The sequence below is a fragment of the Anser anser genome (assembly GCF_964211835.1).
Source record: "Anser anser genome assembly, chromosome: 15".
Taxonomy (NCBI): domain Eukaryota; kingdom Metazoa; phylum Chordata; class Aves; order Anseriformes; family Anatidae; genus Anser; species Anser anser.
This window is the reverse complement of record NC_139736.1, coordinates 2,748,723-2,763,227: the sequence shown is the minus strand read 5'-3', so window position 1 is coordinate 2,763,227 and position 14,505 is coordinate 2,748,723. Positions and strand designations below refer to the sequence as shown.

Sequence of the window (14,505 nt, the reverse complement as noted above, 5' to 3'; positions counted from 1 at the left end):
CTCGCGTTCTGCTCCTGTGCAGGATGACTCTTCTCTGCCCGTGTGTTTTTTATTGCTCCTCTGGCCCTTCTCTCTTCTGCGTGATCAGTGCTGCTTCGCTCTTTTTCTCTGTTTTACCCTGGCCTCTTGAAGTTGCATGTTTTTTTGGAATAAAGGTGCTTGTTACAGGAAAGGTTTAGGAAAGGCTTGAAGTGGAAACTTTTGTGATGAGTCTATAATACCCTTAAAAAGGAACTTAATACCACAGACTTGCAAGCCAGAGGGGCTGCTGGAGGTGCGCTGGGCTGCTGAAGCTGTTGGGAGAGATTCTGGCTGTGCCTGCGCCTTCCTCTGACCTTGGGCAAGCGGCTTTCTCCCTGCCCCGGGTTTCCTCTTCCTTTCTGCGAAGCAAGATGGTATTTGCCTGCTTTGGGGGAGGAAGAGGGCTATCTGGATAAAGTATTATCTAGAGGCTTGCCCTCATCCGCACCAGTGTTGCCAAGTATTTTTGCTGAGTACGTACATTGCTGCTACCTCTTGTTTGTCCTGGGTTGTGAGCGGTGCAAGCTGTGGTCTTCCGCTCGTTTTCATCGAGCTGGGGGGAAGTGCTTTGAGCCAGCTTGTGCTCTGGCTTTGGCAAGACTTCTGCAACTGCCTGCAGTCCACTTTTCTGAGAACCAAGCTTGATTTACACAGACCCCCTTACTAAAAACTTCCGCTTTTTTTTTTTTTTTAAAGCTAGCTGTCATCTGCCTTCCAGGTAATCAACTCTCCTCCATACTGTGAAGTGGACACAAAATGAGCATTGATTTTGTAAAGACGGCGGTTTGTTTTGGAGCTCGGGATTATAAATAGCTAAGAGCCAGTGTTGTACATCGTGGTAGCAATCCTGTCTCTCAGTGTCTTGCTGTCAATCGATTATACCCTCTAATTGTTGAAGACTTTGGGTTTCAGTGATTGGAAATGCCCCCTCCCTGTTCCCTTTGGTGCCTTAAACATCCCTGCCAATTACCCATTAGGGCGGTTAATTGGTAGCAGTGTGGCGATCGATAGGGGATTGGCAGCCTACCAGCATAACACAACCGAGGGGTTTGCAAAGGTTGAAATAGGAAATCGTAAACGTTGGGAGTGCAGCAATAGCTCGGGTGGCTTGGGGATCCCGGAGCGTCGTGGTTCAGAGCCCTGTTTGGACGCAGCGTGCTGCGGCACTGGACCTGCTGCAGGTGCCATCGGAGCTCCATCCGGCCCAGCAGAGGCTTCCCTGGGCTGGAGCAAAGCCGTTGCATTTAACAGTCACCGGTGCAGCTGCCTGGCCTGATGGAAACCACAGCGTGCTGCGGGGCTGGATCAGGCAGGGCTTTGTGCCCCGGAGCAGCACGGAGTTGGGGGCTGATCGCGGGATGCCGGCTTGGCGCAGGATTGTCCCCCAGTCACGTTGCCACCGCCACGCCTGGGGATCTCCTCGTGCTGTGCCTCGACCGCCCGCAGTGTTTTGTGCCACAGGTAATCATTGGACACGTTCCTTGGGTCGCAGCGGGGTGGGAATGTGGAACCTGCGAAAATCGGACAAGGGGGGCTCTGGTTTTATTTAAGGGGCAGGGAGTAGAAGTCAGTGGGATAACCAAGCTGAAGGGAACCAGTTTTGATTTGGTGTAACGGCGTACGGCCTGGGAGCCGTTGGTCTGGTCTGGTTGGTGTTGTGCTGGGCGGTGGTGGAGGTGTTTTTTACCTTTTTTTTTTAATGTCTTCAGCAAGCCTGGCACTAAACGTAGTGATATTCTCGGAGGTGAATTTGGGTACTTAAATATCTTGGCCTGAATAGAGGTATAAAAATAGAAGCCTACAACAGTTAGATGCTTCTGCTAATCTTCCTGCTGAAGGACAAGAGTCCGAATTGTTTGCACCCAGCCAGGAAAGCCGCCTGCTCTCACCATACCCTAGCACCACAGCCTCCATCCTGGGGGGCTCAGGGCTGGTTTCAGTGGCCGAAGGATGCTTTCTAACAGGGTTTGTGCTCCCAGGACGTGCTCAGCCCAGTGGCGGGAGCCTGTGGCAGGGGCTGCAGTGGGGTCTCCAGCCTGGCTGGACTTGGGGGTATTCAGGAGGGCTTCACGGTGCTCCCACAGGGGCTGGGATGCTTGAGTGAGCTTGAGGGATGCCCTGGAGACATCCCTGCCTGCTGCTCGGTGCCTTCCACCAGCACTGCCAGGTGAATGGGGAAACGGCTGGGCGGAGGTGGTGGGAGCAGGTCCTGGTGTGCTGCTTTGGTTGGTGGCAGTGGCACGGGTGGGTCACCCAGGGGCTGCTTTGTGATGGGCTGAGAAGCTGCTGGTGATGAGACCAAGTAGAGTCAGAGCTGAAGGTCAGACTTCCTTCAAATCTGGTTGTTTTGTGCCTCTGTGGTTTTATTTTTTTTCTTCCCTTTTTGGAGCGTTTCACAGGAGACTCCTGCTCCTTAATCAGCGCTGCTGCTGGGGAGCAGTTGTCAGCTTGAATTTGTCTGCAAGACTCTCATTCTCAGATGGAGATAACTTCTAGCTGCTGCAATACTGCCGTTGCAAAATAGCCTCAGCAGCCTGAGGACAAAGGCAGCTTCTTGAGTGCTCGCAGATGCACAGATTTCTGGCTCAGTCCCGCTCCCTGCAAGGCAGCTCAGGTGGTTCCTCGCACAGGCAGGTGTCTGCCCCGGGGTGAGGAGCAGCAGCAGCACAGCTGGCACCCTTGTGCTGAGCAATTTTCCATGTAGGAACAGGAAGGACTCGGGTGTCCTTCACACAATCTCGCTAGCTAATTGTTATTAGCAGTCACTAACATCTTCCTAAAGGCTGGGAACTGCCACGAGAGGGCAGAAGCTGTTGCTGCCGTTTCCAGTTTTGGTAGCAAAGGGCTGCAAATACCAGTTCCTAAAGGGGTTGCAAACAATTTTCCTTTTCCTGACAGGAAGAGGACGCTGTTCAGACAGTCCTGTCAGACACTGTTCAGGCCACGTCCTTTGCTGCTTCTTCCCAGCACGGCTTCCACCCCGATGGCAGGAAGGCTCTCCCACGAAGCAAGGCCAGTCGGTCTGTCTTGAGCCCTTTCCACCTCTGCCACAGGGGGCTTGTTTCCAGGTGAGATTGCTTCCCATCGTGGGCTCTGCTCTGCATTGAGCAGCAAGAAGGAATTTGGAGAAGCTCCGTCCTCCATTATTTGGCACTGTTTGCCCGGCAGGCACAGAGGGCAGCTGTGTTACGATCTGCACAATCACCCCAAATCCCCACTATTGCTGTGTGAAGTGACAAAAGCCAGCGTGCTAGCACTCGTGTCCCTAACCACGATGGCCACGGCCTGTTGTCTGCTCTGCTCTCTGGAGTGCTCCCCGCACTGACACGGTGATCCTGCTTCTCTGTCACCTCTGTCCCCGTGCTCCTGCGCACCAGGCCAGTGTTATATCCCAGCACATCTGCGGCAGGGCCGACAGCTGGGGTGACACCAGCAGCTGGCTGCATCAGCCCTTTGTGTGTGTGTGTCCTGCTGCGTGGCGCTGCCAAAGCTCCTTGAGACCGTTCTGGCAGAGGAGAGCAGGCTGCTGCAATGTCCTGAACTATCTCAGAGGCTTCGTTTACCTCTAATAGGTCTCACCCGTTCCGGTGGTGTTGATGTGTCTCCTGACACACCCCGTGTCAGCACAGTAGCAGGATACAAGTTCCAAACGAAGAGTTTTCCTGCTTGAGTTAGGAGGTTAATGGCCAGTTTCACTGTCTGGGAGAGACATAAGTGTAACAAACAGGAGCTGCGGTGCCAGCTGACAGCCTCGTACCACCATCTGCGTTACAAGAGGTTGGGAACTCAGTCCAGTTGTGAAGTAAAAAGGAGAATGATTAACTAGTAGATGAGGGTGGTAACAGCTGCTGTTACTTTGGGATCCCACTATAGTAAGACTTTTTTTTTTTTCCTGGGTTTTCACTGTTCTTGAAGTATGGGTTCTTTAACCTTTCATATAGTAACAGTAACTGCAGTGAAGGCTTACAGATCATTAATCCTTTCCTTATTAATGTCACTCTCCACAGCACAGCATCGTGTCTATCTTTATTCCTTTGTCATGACAGCAGAGATTCTCTCCAGTGTGAAACAGCTGCAAACCCTCTGCCATGCCCGAGTTCCAAGACTTAAAGCTGAGACAGTTGTGCAGAATATTGTAAAGGCAGCAGCGAGCCCGTCTCTGGGAGAAGAGCATGTTTATTAGCTCTAGCAACAGTTGCCTTGCTGAACAAACGAATGGCATTGAGCTCGGGAAACTGTTATTGAAAACATCACCCCCACACCTGCCATTGTATGAGGAGCAAATTGTGTCAGATTGAAAGGCTCCTGCAGCAAAACACCCAGAAGCCAAACATGGTTCAAGGCCTTGAAGAAGGTGTGTGAGATTCTTAACAAATGTGCTCAGAAGGCTTACAAGTCGAGAAAAAACAGACAATAGGCAAAATGCCCCACTAATACAGGCAGCAGTGTGGGATCAGCTTGGAATCAGACAGTCTTTAGTGTAATATTGTTTGTGATTGCTTTAAGCACTGCTTTTCACTGTGGCTTTTTTTTTTTAACCAGTTTTTCTGAGGGTCCTTGCACCTTGGCCCCGAATAGCAAAGCTATGCACACACACGTGTTGGTTTTGATCAGGCTCAGTGTGGTAAGCATCCAACTACTCATTTCAAACAGGTAGCAATTCAGATTGGCAGCAGTAGCACACTGTAAAGCTGTACGTGAATAAATTCACTGCATCCCTCTGGGCATGAAGTTTGGACTTTATCTGGGTTTAACAGGTTTTTCATGACTAGAATCTCTGTTGTGCAGTTTTGCTCTAATTAGAATGGGGGCAGGTAACTGTGCTCAAGGGAAAAAAGATATTTAACCAGTGGTAGGTTTAATGTCTGGGTGTTTCAGGTTTTTCAAATACAGATATTTATCCTGCTACTGTAGCTAACTGCTTCTCAAATACTTTTAAAAAGGAAACAAAATTCCTTGCATCTCTTCTGAGCCAACAGGAAATACTTATTAATTTGGATTCCAACATGACTCAGTTGAGAGATTACAGCAGTTGCCAAAACAACTGGTGGAGCAGCTTACTGGAAGTGTAAAACCAATAAAAACATGACAGGATAAAAGCAGAGATGAAAAAAATCTGTAACCATGTTTGGAAAAGTATTTATAAATACTACAAGAGATGCTAATGTCACTTCACAGTCAAATACCGGTGATCACATTATCTTTTTAGAAGTTCTATTTATTTGGTCACACTGCTCACTATGAAATAACTACACATGAAAATAACTACACATGAAATAACTAGCTTTACTTTCTATCTGTACTGGAGGCTCTGCACTTCAATGCTGCGTAGTGTTCATTATTTTTATTTTTATAGTTTCAAGGTCTTGGTAGTTTACTTGCGGGGTGGTATCATGTTAAGTCCGTCTCACAGTTATCTCTTGGTATTTGCAGTCAAAACACGAGATTACATGCCCAAATTTAAATATGAAAATGACTAAGCAATTAGTTATTTCACGGTAGTATACGCTTTGTTCTTTTGTACCTGTAAGAACAGCGTATCTTGGATGATTCAGGACTTAGAAACATCAATGCTGGCACAAACAAATAAAAACCCTAGGCAGCAGAAAGACAAAAACAAAAATATTTAGACAATTGGGTTTATTCAGCCTAAAAGAAGAGCACTAACATTAACTTAGAGGGGGATTCAGTGAAAGGCCATGATATGACAGCAGAAAAGATGTTTAGACTGGGGGCCAGCTTTGGGTCATCGTGCTGAAGACATCTGAGAATAGCAAATTAGCTTCAGAGCTTGTGTCACACTAATAACAAACAACATTGTTTCGGTCATTCTCTGAGGTTATGCAATGGGAAAACCTAATTATAGCTGACATGAACATCAATATGTTGCTTTTTTAATGCCTTTCTTCTGATAAGAACACCAGCTAAGGAACGCCACGGTACATTATCTCTGTAAGCAAACATTTTCCTTGCACGATATTCTCTCTTCTTTGAACCCACACTACCCAACGTGATCTGATTATATTGGCAGAAGCCTGTTAAAATTGTTGCAGGTTAAAACCTTGGCTACCCAAAGCATCAACCATCAGGCTCTGCTGGGCTGGAGTGACTGACTTAAGGGAAGAGATGAGGTCTTTGCTGCTGCTCCTATCGTGTACAGCACAGTGCCTCTGGTAACTAACACGACTTGAAGCTAAATACAGTATACACGGTTTACTGAGACTGTGTACTTTCATTTCAGCTCCTTTTCTAAGGCTTATTTTTTTAGTCAACAGCTGCATTTAAAAGTCAATTTGTTCTATCAGAAGTTAAAAGCACACAGCACGCATGGTCCCTCGAACTCCTGTAAAATAAACTGCTGTCCTTTTTCTTTCTCCTGAAGCTTGATGCAGAAGTAAAATCTACAGAGAGTCACCGTCTTGTTCTTAAACGCAAAAGCCTAGGGTCCTTCACTTAAAAATGGGGAAGGGTTTGTTTCTACAGTGCGTAAACTATTTTATTTAGTTGCACAAACTCTAGAGGACTATGGGGTATAGTAATGGATACCTGCTGTGATTTTGCAGAGAGAAGCCAGTAGCAGAGAGAAGTGTGTGTGTGTGTGTGTTTCACTGGAGCGTTTCCATAATTTCTCCTTTTTGGAAGGCGCAATAATTTCAATTTCTCATTTCTACCACAAAAACATTAGTAACAAGAACTGGGTTTGTACTGATGTTTTAAACAAATGAAAACCATTACAACGATAAGTTGAAGTATATAACGTATAAAAAAAGAGGCTGTTATAAAAAATACTTTGTAGGTCTTCTCTTGAGAGGTCCAATATCACACATAAAAATGCTAAATAGAACTGATGATATAAACTTATGATTTTCAAGCTGTATACTTACTGAAAGAATTATACTCTAGAAAATTACTCCAAAGCCTCACGGGCTTGAGTTTCTTGTTGAATAAAGGTGTCAGGTGAAATTTTCTTACTTCAGTCAGATGCTCGTTCTCCATTTGAAGAAACAAACAAAAAAAAGCCCCTGAAGTGTCTAACTTCTCCGTGAGCCTTTGTAAATCTCACTTCTGAGTTCAATACTTATGAATCCCTTCTGCAATAGGCACACAGGGGGTCTGCATGTCGCTCGGGCTCACATCATAGCCCAGCTTCTTCATATCCTTAGTCACTACGTTGAAGGAGATGGTCACAAAGCCTTGAGATCGCACCCTCGTTACTAGAAGAAAGAAGACAGGAATAACACGGGTTAAGAGAGGATTTCTGAGTCACTGTTGAACTCCTCACATACCTGGGTAGGACTGCCTTGTTTCCAACAGGAGAAATGGGTGGCCAGGCCCTGGTCTGCTGCCATGCAAGGGTTGCAGTCAGGAGCCCCTGGGGCCTTACCTTCTCTTCCTTCTCCCTGCGCTACCACTTTGGGGTCAGTAAATTCTGGACGTCTCCCTGTGAACCAACTTGGAGAAGAAAATAGAAAATAAATAATTGGATATACACGGTAGCGTTTAGATTTGACACAGTTTATTATATGCAAATTTTTTTCAAGGGCGGTAATAAGCCTCCCAGCTTTTGTTCAGAGTTTTGGAGACTTGTTCACTTTCTTTATTGCTGTTCTACTTTGATCAAAGATAAGATTTTCTCTCTCTGACGGGAAGAAAAAAATCATACACGTTACATTAAATCCAAGCTGTATCTGGGCTAGACAAACTCTATGGCAAAGCAGTTTCAAGACCAGTCTGATTCAGGGCCTCATTACCCAAAGTAACAGAGAGGCTTGGATACTTTAAATACATCAGAAATGCACACAATACAAAGGTATATAAACCAACGTGCAGATTCTATGAGGAGGGTATCATAAGAGAAGAGATGGACATCAGCTGAATCCTGTCAGTGGGGCATAGATTCCCACACCAGCTCCAACCCAAACCAGGCTCAGCTGGTATGTGCAATCCACAACCTGACAGTCAGCTCACAGGTCATTCAGACTGCACTCAAACAATACCATGGAAAGAAAAAACTCAACACCCTGAGTCACTATGCGTATACACCTACTTTGGAAGGGATGTGTGCTTGGAAACAAAACAAAGATTGCAGCAAAGGCGTTCTGGATAGAAGAAGAGGTAAAACAGAATTGTTTTTCCAGGTGCTGTCTTTGCTTTCTGGATTGTTCTTAATGTGGGTATCCTTTGAGAAAAGTCCTTAGCTATAGCACGACTTAAAGATGGACTGTAGCACGCCTCCTTGGGTCCAATGACAACTAAAATACCCAGTAAAATTAGTCTAAGTAGAGCTTCTGCAAGTCACATCACTGACATAATCAGCCTGTGCAATAAAGAGCAGCCCCTCAGTACAAGAATTCAGGTCTGCTGTTAAAATTTGTTCTTTTTCAAACATGAAGATGAAGAAAAGACAAAGTGTTACTGCAAGCAGAGAGTTAACACATTTAGAGAGAGCTCTCCAAAAAACCCAGACACCTGAGAATGGGTCTTTACCTTCAAAACCACGTGGTTGTGATAGAAAGTGCACACAGATACGCACCACTGAGTAGCTGGATAGACATTTGCAAGTAAGAGCAAGAACTTTTAAAATAAGACGTCTTTAATCATTACCTTGTAAACTTTTGCAGCCTAGATGTGGACTCTGGAACAAACATAGCAATGGTTCTCTTATGCCTAAAACAAACATGAGAGGTGCAGACCTTCAGAAATGAAGCAAACAGCACTGGCAAGTCTTATACTTGTACAGGCAGCGGAATTTCAGACACATCAGGCCACTGAACACCTCAAAGTAAAACAATACTTTTCCTTTCACAAAGAAAGTGTTTGCTTGCATAGGAAAAGCATAATTTCAAGCGGCAGGAATGAAAGCTTAGCGTGTACTGAGGGAGATGGGGAGAGAGTGATGAGCGCTAACACTGAACTTCATACTTAGGTGGTCTTCATGCCAGTTCTAACTTTAAGGAGTGACTTATGGGATTGCCAACAATAATAATAACCAGGGACTACTGCTAGAAAATCTGTGCCCTTTGTACCAAACGGACAAGACACGATAAGCAAATGTAGGGACAGTTTTGTCCCTGCATTAACATTGCAACTTGGAAATTAATCTCAGTTTTAGCCCTGAAAGATGGCAGGGCTGTCACCTCACCTTCCAGGCGTGAAGGGCACGTGAACGGCTCCATAACCTCTCACCACGTCGTTTCCAAAAAAATCAGGTCCGTAGACGCTCACGACAATCTGCGGCCCTGCCGAAGAAGCAAGGGTGAGCGAGGTGCCTCGTCTTCGAGCCTTCCCCCCCCACACACTCCCCGGGCACTCACAGCCGGACGGGTTGGTGCTCTTGAAGGTAATTTCGATGGGGAAGTTCCAGACGAGCGTGGTGGGCGCGACGGCGCTCTTGGAGGTGATCTGGGAGATGCCCTCCTCCAGGCCCTGAGGGGGGAGAAAGCGACATGAGCGGGGGCCTGCCACACACACACACATACACACACGCGCGGCTGGCCAGGCAGCGCTTCAGGGGCACGCAAGGGACCCTTACAGCAGTGGGAACCCAGTCCTGGCCGTAGACGAAGCAGAACTTGCAGTAGAGCTCGTCAAACCCGGGGAACTGCAGGGAGACGGGCGGCGTGAGCGGGCCGGGCCCACGGAGACCGAAGGCCGGGGCAAGGCCGCGCCGCCGGGGCTGGTGCCGAGGCCGGGCCGAGGTCGGAGCCGAGGCCGGGCCGCCCCCCGCCGCGGTCCCCGCTCACCTCCCCGCTCTCGATCTGCCCGTTGACGGCCACCAGGAAGACGGCGGGGCCGCCGCCGCCGCCCGCCGCCATGGCGCCCGCCTCGCTGCTAGGCCCCGTTGCCATGGGGACGGACGGAGCGGCGCAGGGGACAAAATGCCGCAGCGGGCGGCGCTTCGCGGGGCTGCCGGGGAGCGCCCGGGCTTACCAAAAAGCGGGCGAATCGCCCCAAAACGCCGGCAGTGCCGCTCCCCTCGTTCAGCACAGCGGGTTCTCGTCACCCCCCCGGCCTCTGGCCTGAGGGGCTGGGGCCGAGGCCCACGGGAACCTGCCTTCCACCGCCCATCTCCCCCTTAATCCTCAAGCCACGTTGCGTTTTGAATTTTATACATTTTTGTTTTATAACGTTTGCATAAATCGCTCCTGGTGAGCTCTTTTTAAGGCATTCCCAGCCCGCGTGAGGGAGCGGGGCCTGCTCCCTGCAGCAGACGCCGAGGAAATGGCCACTAGATGCTGCTGCCGGCCGGGCTGCGGCGGCTGCGCCCGCAGGGAGCCCCAGGCCTGGGGTGGCCGGGGGGGAACATTTGGGATCGACAGGGACGGGGGCACCCGGCAGTTCTGGTGTCCCCACGGGGCCACAGTCACAGCTACACGGGGCCTGTCACAGGCCGTGAGGCGTCGAGTTTTAAGGCTTTGTAATTAGCGTCGTGTAATGGCGTATTTGTTTCCCCGGCCTGGCGGGAGCGAGCTGTGTCCCGATAAGCGCTGATACCTGGATGTGACTGCACATCCCATGGGAAGGCGAGGAAACGGGATTGCGCTGGGTTGATTAGCTCGCTCTAATTAAAAGGGGAGTGAATTCTGTGCGTCTTTTCAGAGCTGATGCTGCTGACCCGGCCGTGCTGCCTCCGTACAAAGGCCGTGAGACGATGGTGCCGGGAAGCTTTGCCACCGCCACAGCCGCTCACCCCTCGCCACCATGCTCCATCGCAGACACTGCTGCCCTGCCTGCGAGCTGTCCTGGGGCATTCAGTCAGCACTGGGCTCCGGGGAACGATGTGAGGAACATGCAGAGCTCTGGCCACCACCTGCTTGGCCTTCCCTTGCTGCCACAGCAAGGAGCCGGAGGCAGCCTCAGTCCCTGGCCTCCTCCATCAGCTCCATTTTGCCTCCTTTTTGGCAGCCGCCTTGCGGAGGCCCGCGTTGCTGGCCTGGCTCTCTGCAGTGCCACACTGTGGACTGTTTGTTTCGGGTGTTTTTCCTGAGGGTAAAGGGCATCCCGAGATACTGCCCCTTGCCTTGTGAGGGGTGCTGTGCGTGTTTGGACTGGGCTGAGAATAAACTATCACTACTGTCTGTGTCTGAAAAATGCCTTTCATGTTCTGATATATTTTCTGCCAATATTTATTTCAATTAGATTTGTCGAGTTTTCTTTGAGTTTACTTTTTTTCTTTTTTAAACATTCAGCAAACAAAACTTGGCCAACAGGGGAATGGGAGACAGGCAGGAGGGATGGGAGGGAATGACTGAAATTTTATCCTTTCTCCCCTGCCCCTCGGAAATGCTTCAGAGTAAATCATATGTTTCAACTGAAAATTATCAGGGGAAAAATAAAACTGCTCTCAAACAACTGTCCTTTGCAGCTAGCAAGGCCATTTAATTAACACTTTTTTTTCTTTATTTCTATTTTTTTTTTTTCATGCCTAGCAAGTGATATACAGCTGCTGGAGGAGTTAATACCAGCACCGAGAGATTTTTCCCCATGACAGAGAAAAGGCAGCGGGGTTATTCTGCAGCTATGAGTCATCTGTACCTGCCCGTGGAAGGCCTCTGTCGCCTTCCAGTTGTAAGGAGACCTTTCTCCCCCCCGCCCCCTTACATGCCTATCTTGTTCTAATTAGCTGCATTTTTGCTCTTTATGATTAGAATGAAATCCCAAGCAACGAAGCAAAGAAAACTTAATTAACGGTCCATCAGAGATTTCAATTTCCAAGCATAATGAAAACTCACAGATCAGGGCTGTTCTGTGGGTGTTATTTAACGATGTCGGCATCTCTTTTGGCCAAGTAAAACATTCATTTTTTTCTCCCAGCCCTGTCCCGGTCCTGTTGTTTGGTGTTCCCTGCGTGAGGCACTTTCTGGGAACCCCCCTGGGGCATTTGGGGAGCCCAGGGAAGGAAGGTGCTCGCTGGCTTGCTGTTGTGCACATGGCAGGTCCCATCTCTGAAAGAGCATCTCCTGCTCTAGCAAGCACTGACCTCTGTGCACAAGACATAAAAACAACCAAGGGAGTTACAATTTTTTTCACTTCCAGAAAGAGCCAGGGGTTGGAAAAATCTGTGCCAACTCTCCCAGGCTCATGCAAAGGACATTTTTTTAGGCTCCAAGCTTCCAGGAAAGTGCTTTGGGAGTTGCTGCTGCTTGTGATCCAGCGCTCAGTGCGCGTAGGTGGCTGTTCTCACCTGTGGCAAAGAGCATCCTTGTGGGAGCGCGGTGGAAGAAAGAGGCTGGCTAAGAGAAAATGAGGTTGCGCGGGGCGAGATTACAGTGAGAAAAAGGAACGTCTAAGGCAAAAGGAGTCTGTGCAGTCCTTCGCCTCTGCCAGACACAAAGTTCCTCGCCGGGGAAGCCTGCTTTTTGTGAGAGGCACAGGAGAAGGGCTCCTTTGCAGAATTGCATAATTGCAATAGTGAGATGGAGCCCTTGGTGTGAGCGGCAGGGCCAGGTGCTGCTGCTCGCTGCTACCCAGGTGAGAGAGTGCTTTAAAATCTGTGCTGGAGGCTGGTGCCCAGAAAGCAGGTTCTTTGTCACCGTTACATTTTCAAGTATGATTAAACCAACCCTGAGGCTGATTCATTGCTTCCAAAAGGCGCTCAGGGAGGGTGGGTGAGAGAGGAACGACAATACAGTGGCACAGCAGAAAAGTTTATTTTTAATCCCAAATATTTACGATCAACACCTGCTAAATGGCCAGTGAAATACATTTTATGGTGTCATTAATCTGCAATAAACCAGTTTTATTTTTAGAGTGTTTGCACAAAGTTGCCAGTCTGACTCATCCCTGCCTGCATTTTATCTCTGCGAGGAGGCTACAGAGAGCTTCCCTGCCCTTTGTCTTAGCAGCCTTTTTCTTTTCTGTTCGTAGAGCTCTTCCCACCTGCTGTTCAAATCAAAGAACGTGGAAGTACATGGAAAAGCCTGAGCCCAGACAGCGATATTCTTGCTGTAATTCTTGCTGAATTTATTTACCCAGAGATTTAGTTTGGTGGGAAAGTAATTGGGCAGCGACTGGGGGGGATGAACTGTTCTGTTACACACTGACTTGCTGCGAGCCAGCCAGAAAACAAGCGTGAGGGGCTGCAGCTGCCCCAGGAGGGTCCCCAGCACCCCAGGCACCGCGGTGTGGTGGCTTTGCAGGGACAGGGGATGCACTGCGACTCTTAACCCACGCCATGTGTGAATGCAAGGAGACTTGCACCATCCTCAGCCCAAGCACAATTTACCCAAATCCCCCTGGAGTAAAAGAGCACAGCAAAAAGACAAAGCAGAGTCAATATCCAGTGTTCTGCCCCTCCTCGTTACACTGGGTGATTTATCAGGTTGGGATCCAGCCCTGAGGCCGGCTGCAGAGCATCACTGCGTGCACGAGGTGCTATTGCCAGTGGGCTGTGAGATGTCTGGTCTTCTACGAAGAATTAATTTGTTTTGGAACTTGTTACCATTTGTTAGATTATTATTTTTTTTTTTTGGTTAATGAGGAAAATTAATTAGTGCCTTGATCTGAGCCAGTCGGAATAAATTAACATGCAGGCAGGAAGGGGGAGAGGGCGAGGGGGGCTGGAGGAGCAGCCTCCCAGCAGGGCCATCGGGTTTGGTAAGGGCATGAGGAACTGGAGGCTCTGTGGAGAGGAGGGGGGGGAAGGCGAGCTCCTGCCTTTCCCAGACATGAAGCCCCCCTGCTCGTCAGCCACCAAGGCTGTATTTTGGGGGACAGCTGGCTCAGGTGGGAGAGCCTCTGCTTGTGTGTCTGCAGCAAACCCGGGCAACATCGCCCCAGGCCTTTGGCAGCTTGTGCCTCCGAGCTGAAGCAAGAAACATAAGTTGCTCTTTTTTTATTTTTTCTTTTTTAATCAAACAGTTTAAAAATTAATCTGGTTTCTTTCCTGTGGTGTCAGATAATGAGGGTTGCTGGCGCTTTTCCCTGCAAACAGATGTTTTCCCTGAATAATCCAATGGCCACAGCTGGAAAACCCAACCCCTGGCTGGCAAGTGCATGAGGGCAAGTCAAGGGGTCCTGGCCCGAGGTGCTGCTCCGGCTCAGCCCAGCGGGGTCACAGTCCCAAACTGGGGCTGAAACCTCCCTGGCGACATCTCTGTGAGCAGAGATATTGACCAGGGGTGTGCTTATGCCACTGCATGTCCTGCAGTCACCACAGAGAGCCCACACTGGGGCTGCACACAAAAAAAGGGTTGAAAAAATCATCACGGGAGAAGCAGGGCTGCCTCTCTTAACACCATTTTGTGCAAGAGGACTGAGCACCCACCCAGTGCGAGCTTGAGTTATCGCAGGGCCTGAGCGGGATTGCAGCAGATAGCCACACTGAGCTGCTTGGAAAAAAAAACATTTGGAGATTTCAGCCCCTCACCCCCACTGCTGATGGCTGAGGTGCTGGTGGGAGGCAGTAAAATTTCTAATTAAGGCCCCATAAGGAAGAGGCGATGGCCCCAGACATTAAAACAGCCATGTATTTAATGCTTAATT

At 49.0% G+C, this 14,505-nt stretch overlaps 1 protein-coding gene across 3 annotated transcripts; it reads right to left on the bottom strand.

Moving 5' to 3' along the window:
- Nucleotides 1-5,218: 5,218 nt before the first annotated feature.
- B9D1 (B9 domain containing 1) lies at nucleotides 5,219-9,922 on the bottom strand. Of its 3 annotated transcripts, XM_083799433.1 has the most exons (7): nucleotides 9,765-9,921; nucleotides 9,554-9,622; nucleotides 9,336-9,447; nucleotides 9,164-9,260; nucleotides 8,626-8,688; nucleotides 7,406-7,473; nucleotides 5,219-7,235 (listed from the first exon to the last, which is right to left on the bottom strand). In XM_083799433.1, the coding sequence occupies exons 1-7, from the start codon at nucleotides 9,867-9,869 to the stop codon at nucleotides 7,093-7,095; spliced, it is 657 nt and encodes a 218-aa protein (XP_083655559.1). In that variant the 5' UTR covers nucleotides 9,870-9,921; the 3' UTR covers nucleotides 5,219-7,092. The 3 variants fall into 3 exon arrangements, with proteins under 3 accessions (XP_083655559.1, XP_083655558.1, XP_083655560.1); XM_083799432.1 differs by having other exon boundaries at nucleotides 9,164-9,447; nucleotides 9,765-9,922; XM_083799434.1 differs by lacking the exon at nucleotides 9,554-9,622 and having other exon boundaries at nucleotides 9,765-9,901.
- Between the last annotated feature and the right edge of the window lie 4,583 nt (nucleotides 9,923-14,505).